The sequence below is a fragment of the Odontesthes bonariensis genome, chromosome 12 (assembly GCF_027942865.1).
Source record: "Odontesthes bonariensis isolate fOdoBon6 chromosome 12, fOdoBon6.hap1, whole genome shotgun sequence".
Classification (NCBI taxonomy): domain Eukaryota; kingdom Metazoa; phylum Chordata; class Actinopteri; order Atheriniformes; family Atherinopsidae; genus Odontesthes; species Odontesthes bonariensis.
The window spans coordinates 22,057,984-22,078,310 of NC_134517.1; the positions used below are offsets into that span (position 1 = coordinate 22,057,984).

Consider the following 20,327-nt stretch of genomic DNA (forward strand, 5'->3'; position numbering starts at 1 on the left):
TTGTTTTAAAAGAATGGCAGTTTTATTGCAGGGTTGTGCGTAGTCACTTTTCAATTTAAAGGTTTGAAATGTTTAAATGAGCCAACCATCGTGACAAACATTTTATTTAGTTTTTTACCTCGACAAGCTCATACAAACACATTAACACTGGAATGTTCTGAAAATAGAAAAGTTTTTCTAAAGTGTGCAACTTCTGCACACCTATTTCTAGCTGTAAACACAAAGACCAAGACAGATCGTTTATATAAAACGATCTTACTAACGATATGACTTTCACAGACTAATTGTTATTCTGGGACTGCGTGGGTGTTGCTGCTGTCATTTAAATGCTGAGCTGCGCTGCATCCTTAACCAAAGGCTTCAAGGCACTGAGATCTGGCAAGAAAGAGGACATCCCCACACAATACCACAGATCCCCAGCGCGGTCCACAGGAGCGCTGAAAGACTCAATCTCCACTCCCTTTGAGGCCAAAAGTCCTACACAAAGAACAATCGGAAGAGAATATGGGTGTGAATTTAAGGCAGAAAACATACCCAGAGAAAACTTTAATTTAGAGGTCTGAACTCAATGCCACCTTTTGTCTAAATGAAAGGTCTTTGAGGATGGCTGTATACAAAGCAGCAGTGGGGAGGAAAATAAGGTTGAGTTTTATTCTTGATTTTGGCGAGAACCCGTTCATTCCAAGTTAGACGTGCAGCACTGTGCAAAGGTTTTGAGATGATCCCACACTGCCTCAATAATGTTGGCTCTGGGGAGGATTGATCCCTCCATAAGACCCGTTTCCACTCATTTTCAGTCCACTTCTTGTGTCATCTGGCATATCTCAGCCGTTTCTCCCCGTTTCCCTATTAGTTCTTAAGTTTTCAGCTCTATGAAAATCCGTTTGTGGCAGCAAAAATAACGTCTAAAGCTTGTCAAACAATGTTATCTTTAACTCTTTTTTTGTTGTCGTGGTAAATGTAACAAAAGAAATGGGAATACATTATGCGTCGAAAGATACTAACTAAAATCGGTTCTTTGCTAAGTTGTACGCTATGTGTGGACACAACAATGGTCCATCCTTAGAGTTAGAAATGCACAATTACTTTGATACTTTACTTTGCTGATAGTCAGACATTGTTTTACAGCAGGAAGAATATATTTCCAAAAACATCGAGACAGATAAGCTATCAGCATCCCTTTCACAGGACTCATTTTCATTCAGCCAAAAACATTTTCTCACCAGCCACCGAGGACAGCAGCTGCGGACCGGCAGAGGCCTTGAAGAACAGCAGTTTTCCAGTGAGAGAGACGGGCTGTCTGAACACGCTGTCACTCAGCTCCAGCAGGACTGGAACGCCACCTTGAACTGAGCCGATGGCTTTAAAGCTGCAGCCGTTGGCCACAATCTCCACCTTGCAAGCACCTTCAGCTGCCCCGGCAGAAGCACAGTGGGTTTGATTCACCTGAAGAGAAAGATGACACACATGAAAAGTTTTTTTCGCCTTCCGAAGACAAACGCAAACTGCCGTCATGTGGCATTCGCTGAGATGAGTTCATACCGTGATGCCAGTCTCCTTGGCGAGACTCAGAACATTGATGAGGTTAGGGGAACACTCAGATTCATGGCTGAGCAGTCCGACCAGGACAGCTGACGTCATGTAACCAGTGCCGGACTTCATGCAGTCCCCTGGTTTGTAGACAACAGTGCACAATGTTAAGTGTAACATGCAATCTGGCAAGCTAAGGAAACACTTCAAAGCAGAGTGATATATTCTAAGAAAAAAGAAAATAACTTAAATTTTCACAATACAGTATATACACTACATGATGAGATTCACACTGACACCACTAGAGGGCGGAAATGGCACTTCCTACAGTTACTCTTCGGTGACGCCACTCTTCTTCAGGTCACCGGTTACAAAAACAGGTTAGACGGGTCATTTTACCTTGAGTCGTTATTTGTACGAGGCTGAATGGATTCTTAGAAGCACTGCAAGATCGAAGCAGAGCTCCAACAGCTTCTCCAAGTTTGATCAACTGCTGAGAGTCCTGGGAGAACGTGCTGGCCAAAACCTGTGCATTTACCTGCGCAAAGAGAGCCCAGAAACAATCAGACTGTTTGATCTGCAGACACTCAGTGAACATCCAGAGCTGACGTACATCTGCATGTAATCTTTACTGGAAGACAGATTTGATTTTTTTGGGTTTAAAAGATTCTCATGCTGGTGCATTTCGGCTTCTTTTAAGAGACAGGAATTACAGAGCAGTGAAATTATATCACATGTAGTTTTTCTCCATGTTAGCAAGCATGAAAACGCTCTGCTCGGAAATAATGGGCATCAACTTTGTATATGAACCCTGAATTTCTGCTTCCAGCAGTGTGGTTGCTCCCATGAAAAGGAGGTGTTTGACACAAATAGTTTGACCTCTGATGCACAAAATAAACTAGAAATGCACTCAGAGAGTGCAGACCTCCGCCAACCACCAACCTACCTGTGGATAGCGAGCCATGTATGGATATACGTTCCTGATGTGGGCTACTTGTTCTTTGGCGCTGTCAGCAGAAGAGGCATTCCCTTCTCCCTATTCATTATTGAACAGCAGTGTTCGCCGTTATTAATTATTATTATTTAATTAATATTATGATTGTTATAATGTTTTGTCGGGAAGCAGTGTTCGCCGTTATTATTACGCTATATGCAGTTATGCACACTGGCTTGCCGTTGCAATCTTTTGTTGTGCTAATTACAGCAAATCCGCGCACTATGCATTCTGTCTGGCTTTGGCTCTGGCACCTTGAGGTCGCGCCACCTTGTGGAGGTCGCAATATTGCAGCACGAACAGACGAACGAACATCCAGACAAACAGACAAACTCGGGCGATCACATAACCTCCTTTGCGGAGGTAATAACTATGGAAAGCTGCCTACTTTAGTCAAGGAAAATGTTGTGATAAAGAGAGCTGTGAGGGATTTAAAAAGTTATTTCTGAAAAATGGTTGTTTATATTAACTCCTGGTACATTTAAATTAAGGGATTCACTTTCCCTCGGTTAAGTACAAGAAAGACCTTTTCCAATTGGATATCCTTTGTAATATATAGCAAGAGGTACATTTCGTTTTGTACAAAACAGATCTGACAGCAAATCACGACCAAGTGCAAAAGCATATTCTTGTATTGAATGCAAGAGGGTTATATATATATATATATATATATATATATATATAAAACACCTGTACCATCAGCACAAAATCTACTTGACTGAGTGAATATCATCAGGAAAAGATTCGGAGAAAGAGATTTACTTTTCACAGCTGATTTTAACCCAAAAAGTTACCATGGCGATGTAGTCAGGAGTCAGCTTCGTTAGATGAATCACTAATGCTTCAGGTTCACCCCTCAGGTTATATAGTCAGTGTTTTAAGTAGACTGCCATCTTTTTGCTAAATTTATTTGAGGTATCCTTTCTTTCCCAAATCCTTCCAAAGCTCACATCAGAACCCTCTTCATATGTTTGATAAGGGCGAAAGCTCATGGTTTAAAAAGTTACATGTAAGAACATTGGGTGGGACTTACTGCTCCAACCAAGTTCTTGCCCTTCACCATGTCCACAATCTGCAGGGCGATGTCCTCCCCACAGCGAGCCTGAGCCTCCTTGGTGCTGGCTCCCAGGTGAGGACAGCTGATGACGCCGGGATGGTCCACCAGAGAGCGGTTCTTGGGTGGTTCCTGTGGCCAGTAACACAAAGTAATATGTGTTTTTATTCAAAATAAAAAGACTAACTGTAATAGGAGCAATATTATATATCACAGCCACATTCAGTGGCTGTGATCTCACCTCAACAAAGACATCAAGTCCCGCTCCTCCACACTGTCCAGACTCCAAAGCTCTGAGGAGAGCAGCCTCATCAATGATGCCACCTCTTGCACAGTTCACAACCTTCACTCCTTTCTTGCACTTGGCAAATGATTCATCATTGAGCAGACCTTAAAACACACAAAAAAAACCTAAGCTCTACAGCATCAGCCGGCCTCTCTTAGTGCCACTGCTTTAAGGCTCGGTTGCCGCGTCTGCTAGTGCGAGCAGTGTTGATGACGTCACGATTTAGTGCCGGCTATATATGGTGGCGCAAGTTGATGCGCCAGTAGTTGCAATTTTCTCCGTCCCAGAGGTGTTGCTGCTATGTGAAGGTTACCGCTACTCTACAACGAAGAAAGTGGAGAAGAAAACAATGCCCCTGTCAAGAGCAGGAATACTGTCATCAATGATACTGCTGCAGTATCTGGATAATTTACATTTTTTAATTCAGTTAAAAGAGGTGAAGGTCTGAAGCCCCCGGCATCACCACTTCGAGCCTCTGCCCTCTTCTTCGCCTTCACCAATCTGTCCCGTAGCTTCTTCCGCACACTCTTACAGAACTTTCCCTCTTTCCCCAAAGTTCTGTCCACGAGTTTTGAGAGTTTACGTGGTCCCTGTGCTGTTTCACTGCAGTTTTATAAAGGTGCCTGTACAAACGCACCTCCTGACTGAGCCTGGTCTCAAATTGGTCGTTCTCGGTGCAGCCAAGTTTAAAAAAAAAATAATCAACTGGTACACGACAAAGCGCTGCGCCGTCTTTTCAAGGCAAGCGCCAGGCCTGAAACGTCATTTTGACGTCACGGGTCGGCTGTGCCGTGAGCGACGCGTCAGCTGTAAATCCAGTCGGGAGTGTGAAACTCACCGACAGTGGAGGGCATGAGGGGAGTGTGAACTGTGATGTAGTCACACTGGGGCCAAAGCTGCTCCAGGGACATCTGCTCCACCCCCCAGCCAGCCGTCACCTCAGGTGGAGTGATTGGATCATAACCGATTGTCTGACAGAGAGAGAGAGAGAGAGAGAGAGAGAGAGAAAGAAACTTGTTTTGTTATGTTTGTAAAGCTAATGAGAACTGTGAGCTCACAAGTCTCATCACGTAGCGTTCTTCTTGCTTACCCTCATTCCAAATGCTTGCATTCTCGTGGCAACTTCCTTTCCTATCCGTCCAAGTCCAACTATTCCGAGCACTTTGCCATACAACTCTGCGCCCATGAACTGTAAAATTAAAAATCCAACACAGACGCCCAGAACAAACTATAAACCGTGCAGCAAGTGTCACATTTGATTATTGACAAATGGATGAACAATGGAGCCAACCATGCAAGATAAACCGCGTCGGGGGCCAAATGCAAACAGGGGCTCGATGGAAATCTTTGCTCACCTTTTTGCGATCCCAATTCCCCTGTTTCATCGACATCGTGGCTTGAGGTATAGTTCTAAAAAACAAACAAACAAAAAAAAAAACAGATTGACACATTAAAGCACTTAACTGCTATTAAAGGCACTGTTGACATTTGTTCACAGAAGCAAGACTCATCTTGCCTTGAGAGGCTCATCAGCAGGGCACATGTCAGCTCGGCGGCACTGATTGTGTTACCACTGGGTGTGCTGCAGAAAAAACAGTCAGTGGACGGTGCGTTATAGCGGAGCTGCACAAGAAAACAAGCATGTGCAATATGTGCAGAAACTGGACACTTACTTCATGACAATGACGCCCTTTTTGGTGGCAGCGGGTACGTCCACATTGTCCACACCGGTCCCTGCTCTCCCGATAATTTTGAGATTATCTCCAGCATTTATAACGTCAGCTGTTACCTTTGTTGCGGATCTGACAACGAGGCCGTCGTAGTTCTAGGGTGCAAAGGAAAGCACATCGTTTGTAGCATTTAAACTGCTCAAGGCTACACACAGCTGCACCCCTTCAGCAGGGCATAACTAAAACCTTTAAGCGTTACATACTGCCTAATCCTGCTTCTAGAGCAACGTTATTGTCTGTTTCAGGTTTAATTTCCCCCAAAGACCTGCCGGGTCCAGTTAGAAGGTCTAATATAGTATAACAGATATTCACTCTGATAGTGGACATGTGATCTTAGAATGCACTAAATCACAAGCCTTTACTTCTGGCAAGTCATTTTGAAACTGTGGTCCGATGTGTGTGTTTTATCTTTTGATTGAATAGGTTTCCCCCCTCATATCAGAAAATGGGACAGAGTTCAAACTGATCTGTGTTTAGTGTGTGGACATTGGTCCAAAAAAAAAAAGGGACAAAAACTGTAGTGGGTACTTGGAAGCTAGGCTAAGTAAATAATTAAATACTAAATAGATAAATAACTGAAGATGAATATCTTTTTAAAATGCTGACATTTAGACTGTCTTTGTGTATGTGCATGACAGCATTATTCCCGACTACTCATCTGCCATATGGTAAGCTTATTTTTACAGCTTCCAACAGAAGTCTGGGGAGTACATCTTATGTTCGGTAGATGGCTTGTTCAGGTGGTAACTCCCAACTCTGACCACCATTTGTCTCATCGCTCGTCCTTGCAAAACCATAAAGGAATGATCCTCAGCACGTGGCTTAACAGCACCCTGGATGTCAGCACAACTTTATTTTGGAACTATTTTTGAAACAGAACACAATGGGTCGACTCCCAATTCCTTCCCCTAGGCCCCACACCTCAGTTTTCAGAGGTAAAGTACGGACCTTTTCTTTTATTCATCAAGGAGTTGTGGTCATATGACTCTCCAAAAGGCCCCCGAAAGTCCTGTTTGAAGGGCTAGATGACCATTACTCCAAATCACCATTAGAACTGGGTCACTGTCTTCATTTAAACACCTACCATTCAGTGTCTTGTGGTAGCAGTAATCAATACTGTTTAAATTATTCACTTATCTAACAGTTGGTATGACTTCATATTCATTCATCTTGGATTAGTTTGGAGGAAATATTAATATCAAGTATATCAGAAATAAAGGACAAAAGAATGTGGTTGTATTGCTTTCATATTCTTCCTTTGTCCTGACTAAATTAATGTTGCTAAAGGTGCGAGCAGCAGGTGCGTTTCAAGATGACTTTTGAACTCTTGAATGCTCAAAAAAAGGAAAGGTGGAACCAGAATTGTGCATGTTTCCATTTCGTAGTTTGGAAACTGGCCTGCTTAGGGTCATTAGAGGGTGGCAGTACTGGACTATGTAACACAGGGCTGTAATACACAGAGCAGAAGATGGAGGGGTCACCAACTCAAGATGAGACTTTGAAGAGGCAGGGGCAAACAAAGTCTCGGCCACATGAGAGTAGAAAAGATAAAAACGTATGGTAGTTATCATTTGTCAATACAGCATCTCCTTGCAAAAGCATGTTGCATAAATGTGCAAACTGGTGACTATGGGAACCTCTTCTGATGAGGATTATTTTCAGGGTTACAGGTTTTTATTTATTTATTTTTTTTTTTTTAAATCAAGTCCTCACAACCAAATAACTCCTTCTCAAAATTGTTTTTAAAAAAGTAACTCAAGCAAGTATAAATATTCATTTGTTGCTAAATTGGGAACATTTGTTTCAAGTTTCCCCATTTCCATCCTTATCATAGTATGCTTAATTTCCAAATGCGTAAAAAAAAAAAAACATAACAACAGGTTAATGGTGTTTAAATGGTGCCCACAGCTCACATGTGACCCAGGGGCCCTGCAGAGGGGAGTCCAGCCATGTAGAGCATTACATAACAATCCATCCAGTCTCTACAAGGATGCTTCAACCGCAACACGCTTCTGTAACAGGCCTCTTGTCCAATAAATCTAAATAGTGCAAATATTTTTCACTGTTACTTTTATCTTGTAGGAGCTACCAGCCGGCTGATTGTAGCAGTGATGGAAGTCAGTGACGAGTTGCATCAGCCTCAAAATGGGCGGAACTAAGCAAAAAAATCTGCGCTTCAACCTGAGAGAAACGTGCCAGGACCGGCGATTAATATTTTATAATCCAAAATGAGCGCGTCTTGAATTAAATTAAACTTCGTGTCGACTTAAAACTATCGGTCCCTCTCATTGTGTTACTTACTTTCTGCCAACTTTCCCCCCTTCCAACCAGACAAGTGCAGCGAACATTTCAAATGATGCGACTAAACTTTGCAGAAAAGAGCTGCTTGTTACGGAGGGGAAAGAAAAGGGAGAGCGTGTCAGATGCATGCGATGCAACAGATTTCACATGCACGGGCCTTACCTTGATCTCTGTGATTAACTCTTCCTTTTTCATATTCTGCTTTTCGGTGACTCGGATGCCGTTGTCCTCCAAAATCGCCCTGCAGCGAGGGTCAACGCTTTCACTGATTAACACGGTTTTGATGGAAATCGGGGCCATTTTGAGGCTTTCACTGCGAGCTGCTCGTTGCAGGAGGTGGAAGGGCTGATGAAACGATGGACACTCGGGAGTTCTTTTCACTTCTACTGGATTTGAATAGTTGTTTCTTCTTTCCACTCAGCGTGGTCCCGCCTCTCGTGCATCTCCTGTTGTGACGCAACCGCATGATGGGGACCAGTTCAGGCAAATGCTCGCAACCAGTCTCGTGTGACTTTTGAGCGTTATGAAAGAGCAAAAGTTGAAGAAAAAGTAGAAACATCTTAGGCGCTCATTGGAATCCGAAGTCCTACAAAGTGGCGTTTTCAAGCTGCAGTTTGCTGTGGTTTTAAGTTTCAAAGTAGTTTAGCAGTGCTACTTATTACAAAGTCACCTATTTTTTTTTACTGCGTAAAAGCCAAAAGTAGAAAAAAAAGTAGAACATAGTGAAACGAAAATCCTTCTAAAGTGGCTGAAAAAAAGTAATTTAAGGCTTAAGTCGAATAGAAATGTGAAAGAAAGAGAAGAATATCATGTTTGAGGTTTAGTATGAAAGTGATCTCAGATGGCCAAAGTGCTGCGGCCCAGAAGATTGGACTTGTTTTCTGGGACACAAGCAAACCACGGTGAAGCCATAACTTGACCAATTACAACAGAACTGACCCTGATCAGACAGTGCCTTGGTTGTTTATTCTGGCTCACACGCCACACATTTATCTGAATAGGCATGGTCACCTATAAGCTCACACCGTTGAGTCACATTTTGCAAGGAACATCAACCTTGTTCATGTTTACCCTCATTTCACACTAAGTAACTAACCCTAAGTCAGGTCAAGCAAGCCTTAATTGAACAGACCCTGTTCATCACCTGACTCATTAGGCAGCGCGTGACATCCCTCTTATGTCAATGCTGGCCCAGTAATTTTACACGTCTGCCTTGGTCACACTGCTGAAAAATGTTCATGTGTGTTCATGTTCCCGTGTGTCACCGTCAGCCAGCTGTGATGAACTGCTTTCCTCAGTCAATTACCAGGGACAAGAGCCACAGAAGAGAGACTTGAATGAGCTATGAGCCTTTAAAAAAGTTTTAATTTGTTCCAGAGCACAGACAAGAGTTAGTCAAGCCAGCTTTCTTTATATGGAACGTTGTGCTTTCCATTTTGGGGGATAAAATACATCAAATCAAAATGTATTTAAACAATTTAAAGGATGTTTTTTAGGTATGCTAATAATTAAACATAGTGCTTTCCTAGATGAAAGACATATTAGAAATAAAAAAATTCAAACAGTGTTTTTAGATAAATGACTATGTAGACAAATGAAAAACCTTTTTTTGGAGAATTTATTGCATTATTTGTACATTTTGGTGAACCAATACTTGGTGGTATGTTTTATAGGTAAAAAACAATGCCCCCTTATGGTGGACAAAGGAATGGTTTCTGATTGAGGTCGTCGTTGCCTGGAGACAGCCCAACAAATGAAGACCCACAGGCCTGATGCTATATTGTCTATATTGGATCAGCGGGAGGTGTACAGTGGAAGGGGTGCGCTGTTGTGATTGGCTATTTGGGCCATGGTAAGTTCGGTGATTGGTTTTCAGTATCAGAATAGGCTGGGTCAGACATTAGAGCGGATCCAGTCTAGAATACAGCTAGCTTACCGCACTGAAAAGCGTCAGACTCACCTTTTTAATTAGAAAATTCATAATTTTCGTAGTCATTTTTTTAAATCTTATATATCAATTTCACATGGCATCGGTGGGTGAGCACGGCCGTCGGTCAGGATACAGCAAAAAAGGTGAGAGCAACAGAAAATAAGAAGAACACAAACACAGATATCTTAAATAAAAAAATCTAAATGTTACTTTTTAATGACACAGAATGAATGAATGTCACAGTTATCATATTTTTAGATAAAACAACGTCTTTATGATATTTTCTACCAGTTTTGGCTACTTTTCATTAATATTAGATGTATATTCCGTTGTTTTTTTTTTTGTCATATAAAGTAATAAAAGGTTTTAAGATTTTCTGATTCTTTGCAAAGAAAACAATCCTAGTTTTCTGCGTCCACTTCTCAGTTTATATTTCCGGTAAATGCACTTTTAAAGCCTTTTTCCACAAACCATGACATGGTTGTGGTGGAAAGACATTAAATCAATATGCAGCTATTTTTACTTTTAGTTTCAACAAAATAGGACTTTTTTTGTATTTAGTTAAAGTTTTGTGCAGGACCGCAACATACATTATAACAGGAATCATGTAGCCCCGGTCAATTTAATTTAAATGTTGCCAAAAAGAAGAACCTTTGCTAAATACTGAGTCATTGTATTATCGGCAATAAATGCAATGAATGATATATTGCAGAACAGTATTTCATGTGCACCTTTGTCTCCACGGGCCTCAAAGTGACACAAATTGTAGTGTACATTGAAAGTTCCTATATCATATTTTCTGGATTTAGTAATCCATTTGTAAGTGTTCTTACAAATTTCTTTTACTCTTTTTTTTTTTTTTTTTGTATTTCTAAAAAAGCATCTGTAGGTGAGGCCGTTGAAATATTCCAGCCCCCAGATCTGAGACGAGTCACTGTTTTAAGTAAGGCTGACTGGCTCAGGATTCAAGATGAACTGAAAGGGGTGAATAGAGAAACGGAGCGTATGAGAGAAACAACAATGCAGAGAAAGGCTCTGCACCTGCAGTCGCAAGAAGTTGTGAAACTGTGGCCCAATACCATCGCTGTAAGTTCCAGTACAGATCTGTTCTCAGAGATCACTCAGTATGGCATTTCTGTTCGGTTGCAAACAGTTGCACACACTCAAAAGCATAACATTAAAACACTGTATGTGTGCATCGATCACAGGGTCAGAGGCAAAAGAAGCTAGAGGCAAAGAAGATTCGAGATCAGATTGAGGAAGAGAAGCGAAAATTGATGGACGCAGAAGAAGCCAAATACAGGGAACAAAAGCGAAAAGAGGCCATAGAAAAAGCCAAGAGTCAGCTGTATTTTCAAACCGACCGGGTCAAAGGATTGCATGTTGGTATTCTTCGAGCATTTATGCACCACAGATGCACACCGCAATAGATTTTCGGGATAACAAATGGGTTTTTTGCAACTTCCCCAGCGTGCACTGCTGCTTACAGAGGTGCTGAAGGAGAGGGAAGCTCAGACGGAACTGAAGCAAAGAATAAAAAGTGCCACCAAAGATGCGGATAAAGAGTTCTTGGAAATGGTGAAGACCAGAGAGGGTGAAGCTTTGAGAAAGGAGCAGGAGACGACATTACAAAAGAAACTGCAGAGACAGGCCATTGCAGAGGACCTGAAAAAGCAGTAAGAGTTAACAGTCAGCCTCTGAAGTTTTGTCATTTTCTGTTTGTCTTGTGGATTTTGTCATTTTTTATGGAAGAACTGCATGTGAATGAACTGTGGGCCCATTTCTCCTGACTGATTAATTCCAACCAAGAGCTAGAGAACAAGGATGTAGAGAAGAAAAAAATGCTTTGAGATGATATTTTATTTTTCTTATACTCCAGGATGAATGAACACGAGTTGGCAAAAGAGCAACAGAAGCTGCAGAACAAGAAGGAAGGAGAGGAAATCCAGTGTCTTCAAGAGCTCTATCAGTGGGAGCAAAGAATGGAGTCAGAACACCAAGCAAGCCAGAAGAGAGACCTCATGCAAGCTCACCTGGTTGGGCCACATCAGCAGATTATAAAGGAAGTGCATCCTCATTTTACCCACCATTCCATTCACAAGTGCATGTTGTGTGTTTACAGGAGCATCTCACCAGCAGGGACCTCATAAGAGCGACTGATGCACAGAAACGGGAGGCCGAAGAGGAGCGAAGGAAACTTTTTCTCTCTGCCAAACAGAAAATAATGCAGTTACGGAAAGCAAGAGAAAAGGAGTTGTTTAAGTAAGACCCTGTGGAATGAGTGTGAGGATGCAGATTTTGGTTTGCATATGACAATCATCAGGGTTTTGTTTATTTTGTTTTGTTTATCATCAAGAGAGGCTCAGCTCCGCAGAGAAGGGATCTTCAGCAAACTGACGGCCACACAGCAGGAGCAAGCTGCGAGTGAGGAGCAGGGGATTGCCAAAGCTGTCGCTGAGCGGGATGCCAAACAGGCGATGCTGCAGCTGGAGGAGGAGGAGAAAAAGGCTGCGATGTTGAAGTCGATCGCGGCACACAGAGACTTCATGGTAACAGCGTACACGTGCATTATATTTATAAATGGGGGTTATGTTTCGGCTATTATCTTCACGAGTGTAGCTGCATTAAACTAATGGGAATCACAACTGCGGCACGAACTGTCTTTACCAGAAACGAGAAAAGGAGCAGAGGGACAAAATCACTGAGCAGGACACCCGAGACTCACTGCGGGCAAAGAGGGAGGCCGACAGAATATTTTCTGAGAAACAACAACTGAAGGCTAGGAAAATCAGAGAAGATGAGAGAAAACTGCGAGACTATAATGCTGCACAACTGGTAGTTATCCGAGGAGAAAATCCACTTTGTCGTTTCAGAGCCGAACAATTATGGCAGGTGCCGTTTTAGAAGAAGACCTGTGTGATGTTTCTCTTTCATCTCTCAAATACAGGCTGAGAAAAGTGCCAGGCTTCAGCGGCTGAGAGAGTATGAACGTGAGTTTGAGGCGAAGAACGCGGAACTCAGCGCTGAGGAGGAACACAAGTTTCAAGAGTATTCGCAGCACGTCATCGGCGCGGCAGCAGTAGCTAAGAGAAATGTGTTTCCCCTTTACAAAGCTGCGAGAGAAGGGATCGGAGGTGGGCACGGTCCTGTTTTTGGTGGAGTCAGGCCTAGCTACCAAGTTCAGGACCGTACCGGCGCTCAGATGCCCAAATATGTCTCTGGTGTCACAGAGAGCATTAAAAAGCTTCACGAAGCTGTAGACATTCAGAATGGAAAGAGGAGGCTTGGATTCACATGGTGATTGGCAGGGGTTCTTCAGTCTTCCTTTCACAGTGAAAAAAAAAAAAGAAAGAAATATTCTGCAGTTTATCTAAAGCTTGATGAGGTCTCTGCAGTCTGTCAGACAAACTGTTATCTTTAAAAGTTTTAGTCTCCCTGAAACGAGTATTTCTCATTTCGCCACAGCTCTATTCTTTAACACACAATGAGTACCAATTGGCTTGAATTGGACTATGTTACTGAAGTGCTTTGAGATGACATTTGTTGTAATTTGGTGCTAAATAAATAAAACTGAAATGAATTGAGTGATCCAGTTCACTCGTTTGGTTTGATGCAGCCGCATAAAGGACATTATTTCTGACATTATTATAGTATGAGACCTCGGGGGGCCGCCTGTATTAGTCTATAGACTGCATGAGAAATTTGCTAAAGTAATTGCACCTGGCCACGGATGCCCATCATTTGTAAGATTACACAATTTGTGTAATCTCAGGTACAACATGGAGGATACGACTAATGTAAGATATGAAATAGGTATGATTGGGGAACACTAAAAACTGCTTTGGATCAAAGGAAATAGTCAGGACCACGCAAAGGGGGAAAATGAACAAAGAGTTGAGATAAACTGCAGTTTATTCTGTAATGTAGGTAGAACTTTGCTATTGGGTATAAGGGAGGGACGCGTCAAGGCCAGTAAAAACCAAGAACATCGAGCAGAACCCGCTCTTACTCACATGGGAACGTGGCTGTTTTAGGACCGACTCGGACACTTTGAAAACCCTTAAAACATTCACAGGACACAAGAGATAGTTTCAGCTGTATGTAATCACGCAATAAAGGATGACAACCCAAATGGAGAAAACAATAATTCGGAGACGGCTTCCATTTTCCTGTAATGATATCACTGTTTATTTTTGTATTTTTCCCATTGCAAATAATGTTTTGGAGTCAGAATTTACAGAGTATTAAAAACCATTACAAATCAAAACTGAGCTTTTTTTATTTTTTTAAATTTCAATCAATAAACACTCCAGCAGATCACTTGTGGCCAACTTGCACGAAACAGAGCTCATAGAAACCGCTTTTATTTGGTCTTTAACAGGTTAAAGAACAGGAATACAGTACAAGACTTGTTGTGAATAAAAGTAGTGGGTGTGCCTATTTCATCAAACATTGACAGGAAAAAGCATGGATCACAGTACGAATATTCTCTCAGACTCGGTATAAAGTAACTTGACATGGGTAAGAGTACCAGTAAACTTAAAAAAACAAAAACGATATCAGGCCTTCTGGGTAGCTCAAATATAATAAACCAAATAATAAAATAAAATAAAATAACTGCCTTCAATATGACTTCCTCTTGTCATAAAATTAAAAGATCACCTGGTACTTGTACAGTTTTGGGGAAACGGTTTATTTGAGCCTCATCTCCGAGCGCGCCTTACAACTTCAGCCAGCCATCAACTGTCTTATGCACGCCGTTTAAAAAAAAGAAGGGAAAAAGGGGGATTTTGAAGTTCAGCTACTGCTTGCACGATACAGCGGAGTCGGTGCTTGCAGGTTTTTTGTAGCCGTGTTAAATGTTCAGTCACCACTGTCCTTTTTTTGTTTTAACCTTAATGTCAATCTGCGGCTGTTTCACATCTGTGTGTCGGCGGTTTGACAGACTTGCACACGCGTTACATGTGGAAGAACTGCGAGCTGTGACCCACTGTAGATGGAAAGCTGGTGTTGCATACTGCATGAATTGTGGGTATATATATATAAAAAAAAAAAAAGAAGAAAGGAAAATATCAATCGCTGTCGGAGCTGGAGCTAGACTCCGACTCCTTCCTCTTGCTATTGTTTTTATCTTTGACTTTTGTACTATCTGGTCTGACTGGGCTTCTTCGGTCTTTGGATTTGGAAGCACTATCGGCTCTTCTTTTCGAATCAGGGCTCTTTTGGCTCTTCCTCTTATCTGCTCTATCACTCTCAGAGCTGCTGCTGCTGCTGCTGCGGCTGCTGCGTCGCCTCCTTTGGCTGCCAGATTCTCGGTCTTTTCTATGAGACGATCGGTCTTTGCTGTGGTCTCTCCTACGACTCCTGCTTCTGGAGCGTCTGCTTCTGGAGCGTCTGCCTCTGTGCGAGTCTCTAGTTCTGTTTCTGTCTGGACTTCTCGACCGACGATCTTTATCCCTGGATGTTCCTCGTCGCCTATTCTCCCTTTCACTATCGTGTCGTCTTTCTTTGCTCCTGCTGCGCTCCCTGCCCCTTTCTTTGTCCTTCTCTCTCTTTTCGTCTTTATCTTTGGACACGGCACGTCCACCTCTGTCTCGGTTTCTGCTGCTAGATCTGTGCTCATCTTTCGCAGATGCTCGCTCCTTGCTCAGCGACTTGGTCCTAATTTTCTCACCATTGCTCCCTTTTTGAGCTTCTTTCTGCTTTTTATCGGCTTCCTGAGCCTTATTTCTATCTTTACTGTGATCCTGGTCCGACTCCTTTTCCTTCTTATCAACATTTCTTTCTTTACTCTTGGAGCGGCCTCTTCTATCATCACTTTTCTGCTTGTTACCCTTATCTCTGCTTTTTGATCTTCTATTCTTTTCTCTGCTTTTACTGCGACTATGAGATTTATCTTTTTTCTTTGCCTTGTATTTGCTATGCTTCTCATCCTTCTCTTCAGCGTCTTCTTTGCTTTTAGATCTATGAGACCGAGGTTTTTTGTCTTTTTTACCCTCGGCTGTGTTTTCATGCTTAGTGTTGGAGATCCGTCTCTCCCTCCTTGGAGCTTTAGGCTCTTCATCCTGGTTCATGTCACCTCTGTTGGAAAAAAAGTTAAAAAATTGATTTAAAATTAATTGTGTTCTTATATATTCTCAAAACCGGGCATTTTTTAAATATTCATGAAATATTTTGCATAAAGTCTTTGCATTTAAATTATTATCTGCAAACTTCTCAGGTTAACAGCCACTGTAAATGCACTGAAGGGATGTTAATGTTGCACTCTATGCACACGGTTTACTGTATAAGGTCACGCTGTAGCAGAATGTCCTGCATCTGCTCACAGTGACTCACAATCATTTACACTCACAGCTTGATGCACCCCTGGTAAAATTCAAGTGAGAGGATCTTACTTGTCACCCTTAATCCAGCGCTCTCCTGTAACCGCCCTCATCCTCTGGCGCTGCATTTCCTGACGCCAGTGTGGCGGAGTTTCGCTGCGCCGAAAGCGATCCCGAGACCTCGAACGAGAGCGGGATGGAGTCCTGTATCTCTGTGTGGAGAGGAGTAATGATGTTTCACAGTCCTATAATTCTGAGAATAAATAAACTAGAGCAAACTCTGGTGATAACAGAAACCTCAAAAGGGACAAAGATTATTTGAATGTGGAAAAGTGGACAAAAGTCAACACAGCTGCAGTGCACCTACCCTCGGTCCTCTGCCTTTTATCTTCCGGCCTGAGCGAGTCGTCACCTCCATTCGCCTGTGATATGGTGACTGGGAATTATACGATATGCCAGTACTGCAAAAAATAAAAACGAGAAATTAAAATAAGGTCAGCTTTAGGTCGGGATGTTTGTACTTACGACTGTCTGTCAAACACTAACTTCTCTCTTGGCCTGCTGTCCTTCCTTCTCTGATCCATCTCGACCTCCTCGTTTGACCTCAGGACCGTCTGAGGACTTCTCCTCATGAGGAATCGATTCTCAGGGATTGGTGGTATTTCCTCAGGACGTACAGTGGATGTCACCAACTCTTCTTGTTCTTTCTCTTCCACGCTTTCAGCTTCAGGCCTGTGAAAAAGCTCCGATTTGAGACACTGGCCGTTGTTTACACAGTAGACGATGACAACTGACTAAAGGCGTGTACCTTTTCTTCTCCTTCTTCTTCTGTTTCGTTTTGAGTTTCTTCGCCTTCTTCTTCCGCTTCTTGGAATCTTTTTCGGACTCTTCAGAAGCAGAGGACGACTCCGAGGAGCTCTCAGAGTCACTGGAGCTGCTGCTGGACCTGGAGGAGCCTTTTTCTTTCTTTTTTTCAGCTTTCTTTGCTAAAGAAATGGAAACGGTGTCAGAAACGCTTGGCAGAAGTGACCAAAAAAACTAATTAAAAAAAATTAAACTGGTTCAAACAAACAAACAAACCTTTAGATTTAGGGACGAGCTCTCCACAATTCATAACTTTCACCTCAGCATATGGCTTGCTGTTAGGATCCGATTTCTGGCTCTCCATGGTTTGAACAACCTCTTGGCCGGAGATCACATGGCCAAAAACCACATGGACACTGAAAAAAAAAAAAAAAAAACCCAGTAGCATTAATAAGTAGCTATATATTGTGTGCATTGTGAACAGTGCAATCAATTTGAATTTCAAATACTGCACTTACCCATCCAGATGTGGGGCAGGTTTTGTTGTTCTGAAGTGTCACAGCAGGCCATCGAAAAAACAAGACATAAATTCAGCGTCCGGTGTCGACTAATCACATGTGAAATCAGAAAATATGTACCAATTAAGAACAGTGCTTACATGAAAAACTGCGATCCGTTTGTATCTTTGCCCCTGTTGGCCATAGACAGCAGGTACTCCTTGTTGTGTTTAACCGCAAAGCTTTCATCTGAGGGAAAAGGAGAAGATTGTACTGCCATCTTGAAGCCAACGCCGGTTTGGATAACAACTGACAGCTCTGACAGTGGCCTCTTTACCTTCAAAAAAGCCTCCATAGATGGATTCGCCTCCTCTTCCATTTCCTACGTCGTCAAGGAACACATAAAACATAAGGAAAGGCTACGACATAAATACGCCATAACCATAAATGAAAACAAACGCTGGGCTTCCATCCAGATGTGAAGTAAATTAAAACTATTGAGACGACACTTCATAGGAAATAGGTATTTGGCGAACGTATTAAACTTTGGCGATATTAAGGAAGATTTTCCCCTTTGTCATTTCCGTTCACTTTTACCGTTGTTCAACTCCAAAATGCACATAAGGAAAAGCAGATTCACCTACTCTACGCATACACTCGCTGAATTGGACTGAACTGGCAGGGAAAACTGCCCATTGTTCAATTCGCCTGAGCCAGATGTTTGTGCGTGCTCACAATCAGCCCTTCTGGAAAATAAAAATATGTTCAAAGCTGCAATCCACCGGAGAGTGTTGCTTTTAATCGATGATTCGACGTTCTTAAGTTGAAACCAACTGCTGTATGTCACAAAACTCGACGTTGACAAAATAAATCCTGGAATATTCTCATATTTGGACACAGAGCCTAGATTTTCAACTCCATGTGAATCATTCACAATTAATAACTCACCTTCACTGAAGTCTCCACCTTGAATCATGAAGTCTTTCACAATTCGATGGAAGAGGCATCCTTTGTAGTGCAGAGGTTTCTGAGTTCCTTTACCGATGCCTTTCTCACCTACATAAAACAGCAGTGCTCAGTTATATTACTCCGCGTTGCGAACAGTAACATTTCTTTATTTTTGGAAGAGTCTGATATCAAAAATTAATTCACCTGTGCAGAGGCATCGGAAGTTTTCACAAGTTTTGGGACAGATGTCTGCAAACAACTCCACCACAACTCTGCCAACTGTGGAGACACCGATGTCAGAATAATTCATTTGTGTTTACACTCAGGTAAGAGTGGGCACAGCTGCCGCTCTGCCTTATTTCAGACAGAGTCTGACAATAAAACAGAGGAACAGCACCACAAACACAACCTCTAAGTGACCATATGTCAAACCAGCAGCTCTCTGTGACGGGATTCTTCATAAGGTGATCATTATAAGCCTTGCGGCATAGGGGTGTATCGAGAAGCTGTCATATTACAGATGTTTACCTAATAAACAAGCAGTTCGGTTAATTAATCACAAAGCAGGCAGAAAGTTGAGGTCCTCAACTTACCAAGAACATTACTGATTCCGATGTCAAGGAAGCAGCGAGGGCGAACCTTGATCCCCATGATCACATAAAAACTCCTGCAGGGAAGACACAAATAAGACAGGAAGATAATCGAAAACTGACCAACCCACGACCGTTGATGCATCATACGGCAGCAGCCGATATTATCATCTAAGTAACTCTGTGAAAATAGCTAACGGGCATATTGAAACTACGCAAAGAGCCACTACAGACAAAACAACCCACGTGGGTCACTTACACTGTATCAAATATAATTTTTTTTTTTTTTTAAATAGTCAATAAAACGCGTTCAGCGTTAACGCGCCGCTGTGGCGGCAGATGGGTTACCATTTTCAGTTGATAGCGATTCGTCAGTTAGCTTTAGCCACCAAGCAACATGCTTAAAAACAACCACCCGAGACGATTGCAACGACATATTTTAGTGCCCAAGAGCCACAGCGGTTCGTGTTTTCAGACTTCTTCATTTGGGGTTTAACGTAGCACCATTAATCAGACACACGGTCACCCACATTATGTGGGCCTGGCGTTAGCATTAGCAAATACGCTGAACCTTAGCATCAACCAGACATGCAGAGGGGGTTTAACTACAAAATGTGAACCGCACAGTTTCGACACATTAACTACGCAGATATCACCAAGACGTCGATGATATTAAATCAAATCACCTGGAAATCAAAGGATTTCAGTCCATACAGCGAGTAGCTTTTACAAAAGGCAACAATTAAGTTTCATTCAGTGTTGGGCTCACTGTTTTCTAAAGATGGCGCGACGGGGACGTCAATGTATGTGGAGAGGCGTGCACCAGTTTAGATAGGGGATGTGTGCCCTAAGTGTTACCTGTCAGGAAGAGGTTCCCCTAAGGTGTTCAACATTTTTTCCATCTGTTTGACATTCAGCGCAATGTTTATCCTAGATTTTATAAACCAAGCAACTAAACCAACATTTATGGCTATTTTTTCAGCTCAGAGTAAACAGTGGTCCTGTTTGTGGCCTCAGTAATTTACTATCCGCAATTTTCAAGTATCTGTCACATAGTACCCTCAAAGTGTCTGAAAGGTACCAAAGGTTCCCTTTGTATTTAAGGTATTGCAATAGGAAAACACCGGAACATATCGCTTGAAGTAATTGTACTGGGAAATAATTCCAAACAACCACCCCAGAGACATTTTTAAATTGTGTGTACTACTGTGATAGGGCTCTTATATCATCATATTCATATGTAATTTTAATTCTCTTTTTATTGGTAGCAGGATAAGGAAGAATTGCACTGCACATTGTACTGTGTATGATTGTGTATGTGACAAATAAAAACATCTTGA

General features: G+C 42.2%; 3 protein-coding genes across 4 annotated transcripts; 1 reads left to right on the forward strand and 2 right to left on the reverse strand.

The window, feature by feature from the left end:
* On the reverse strand, nt 1–8,302 carry phgdh (phosphoglycerate dehydrogenase). The gene is made up of 12 exons (XM_075479703.1): nt 8,058–8,302; nt 5,538–5,689; nt 5,381–5,446; nt 5,220–5,274; nt 4,955–5,053; nt 4,703–4,835; nt 3,820–3,968; nt 3,558–3,710; nt 1,930–2,068; nt 1,543–1,670; nt 1,224–1,446; nt 1–477 (listed from the first exon to the last, which is right to left on the reverse strand). The coding sequence occupies exons 1-12, from the start codon at nt 8,193–8,195 to the stop codon at nt 323–325; spliced, it is 1,590 nt and encodes a 529-aa protein (XP_075335818.1). The 5' UTR covers nt 8,196–8,302; the 3' UTR covers nt 1–322.
* A 1,185-nt stretch (nt 8,303–9,487) lies between these two features.
* On the forward strand, nt 9,488–14,086 carry cfap210 (cilia and flagella associated protein 210). Of its 2 annotated transcripts, none has more exons than XM_075479702.1 (9): nt 9,488–9,747; nt 10,706–10,911; nt 11,034–11,207; nt 11,296–11,501; nt 11,705–11,861; nt 11,948–12,087; nt 12,182–12,374; nt 12,496–12,660; nt 12,773–14,086. In XM_075479702.1, exons 2-9 carry the CDS (start codon nt 10,831–10,833, stop codon nt 13,124–13,126), a joined length of 1,470 nt encoding a protein of 489 aa, XP_075335817.1. In that variant the 5' UTR covers nt 9,488–9,747; nt 10,706–10,830; the 3' UTR covers nt 13,127–14,086. The 2 variants fall into 2 exon arrangements, with proteins under 2 accessions (XP_075335817.1, XP_075335816.1); XM_075479701.1 differs by lacking the exon at nt 9,488–9,747 and adding an exon at nt 9,817–9,968.
* Nucleotides 13,990–19,776, reverse strand: ppig (peptidylprolyl isomerase G (cyclophilin G)). The gene is made up of 13 exons (XM_075479698.1): nt 19,674–19,776; nt 18,991–19,064; nt 18,602–18,676; nt 18,398–18,505; nt 17,787–17,831; nt 17,611–17,698; nt 17,471–17,500; nt 17,229–17,368; nt 16,957–17,134; nt 16,695–16,880; nt 16,516–16,609; nt 16,221–16,360; nt 13,990–15,906 (listed from the first exon to the last, which is right to left on the reverse strand). The coding sequence occupies exons 2-13, from the start codon at nt 19,046–19,048 to the stop codon at nt 14,898–14,900; spliced, it is 2,151 nt and encodes a 716-aa protein (XP_075335813.1). The 5' UTR covers nt 19,049–19,064; nt 19,674–19,776; the 3' UTR covers nt 13,990–14,897.
* Between the last annotated feature and the right edge of the window lie 551 nt (nt 19,777–20,327).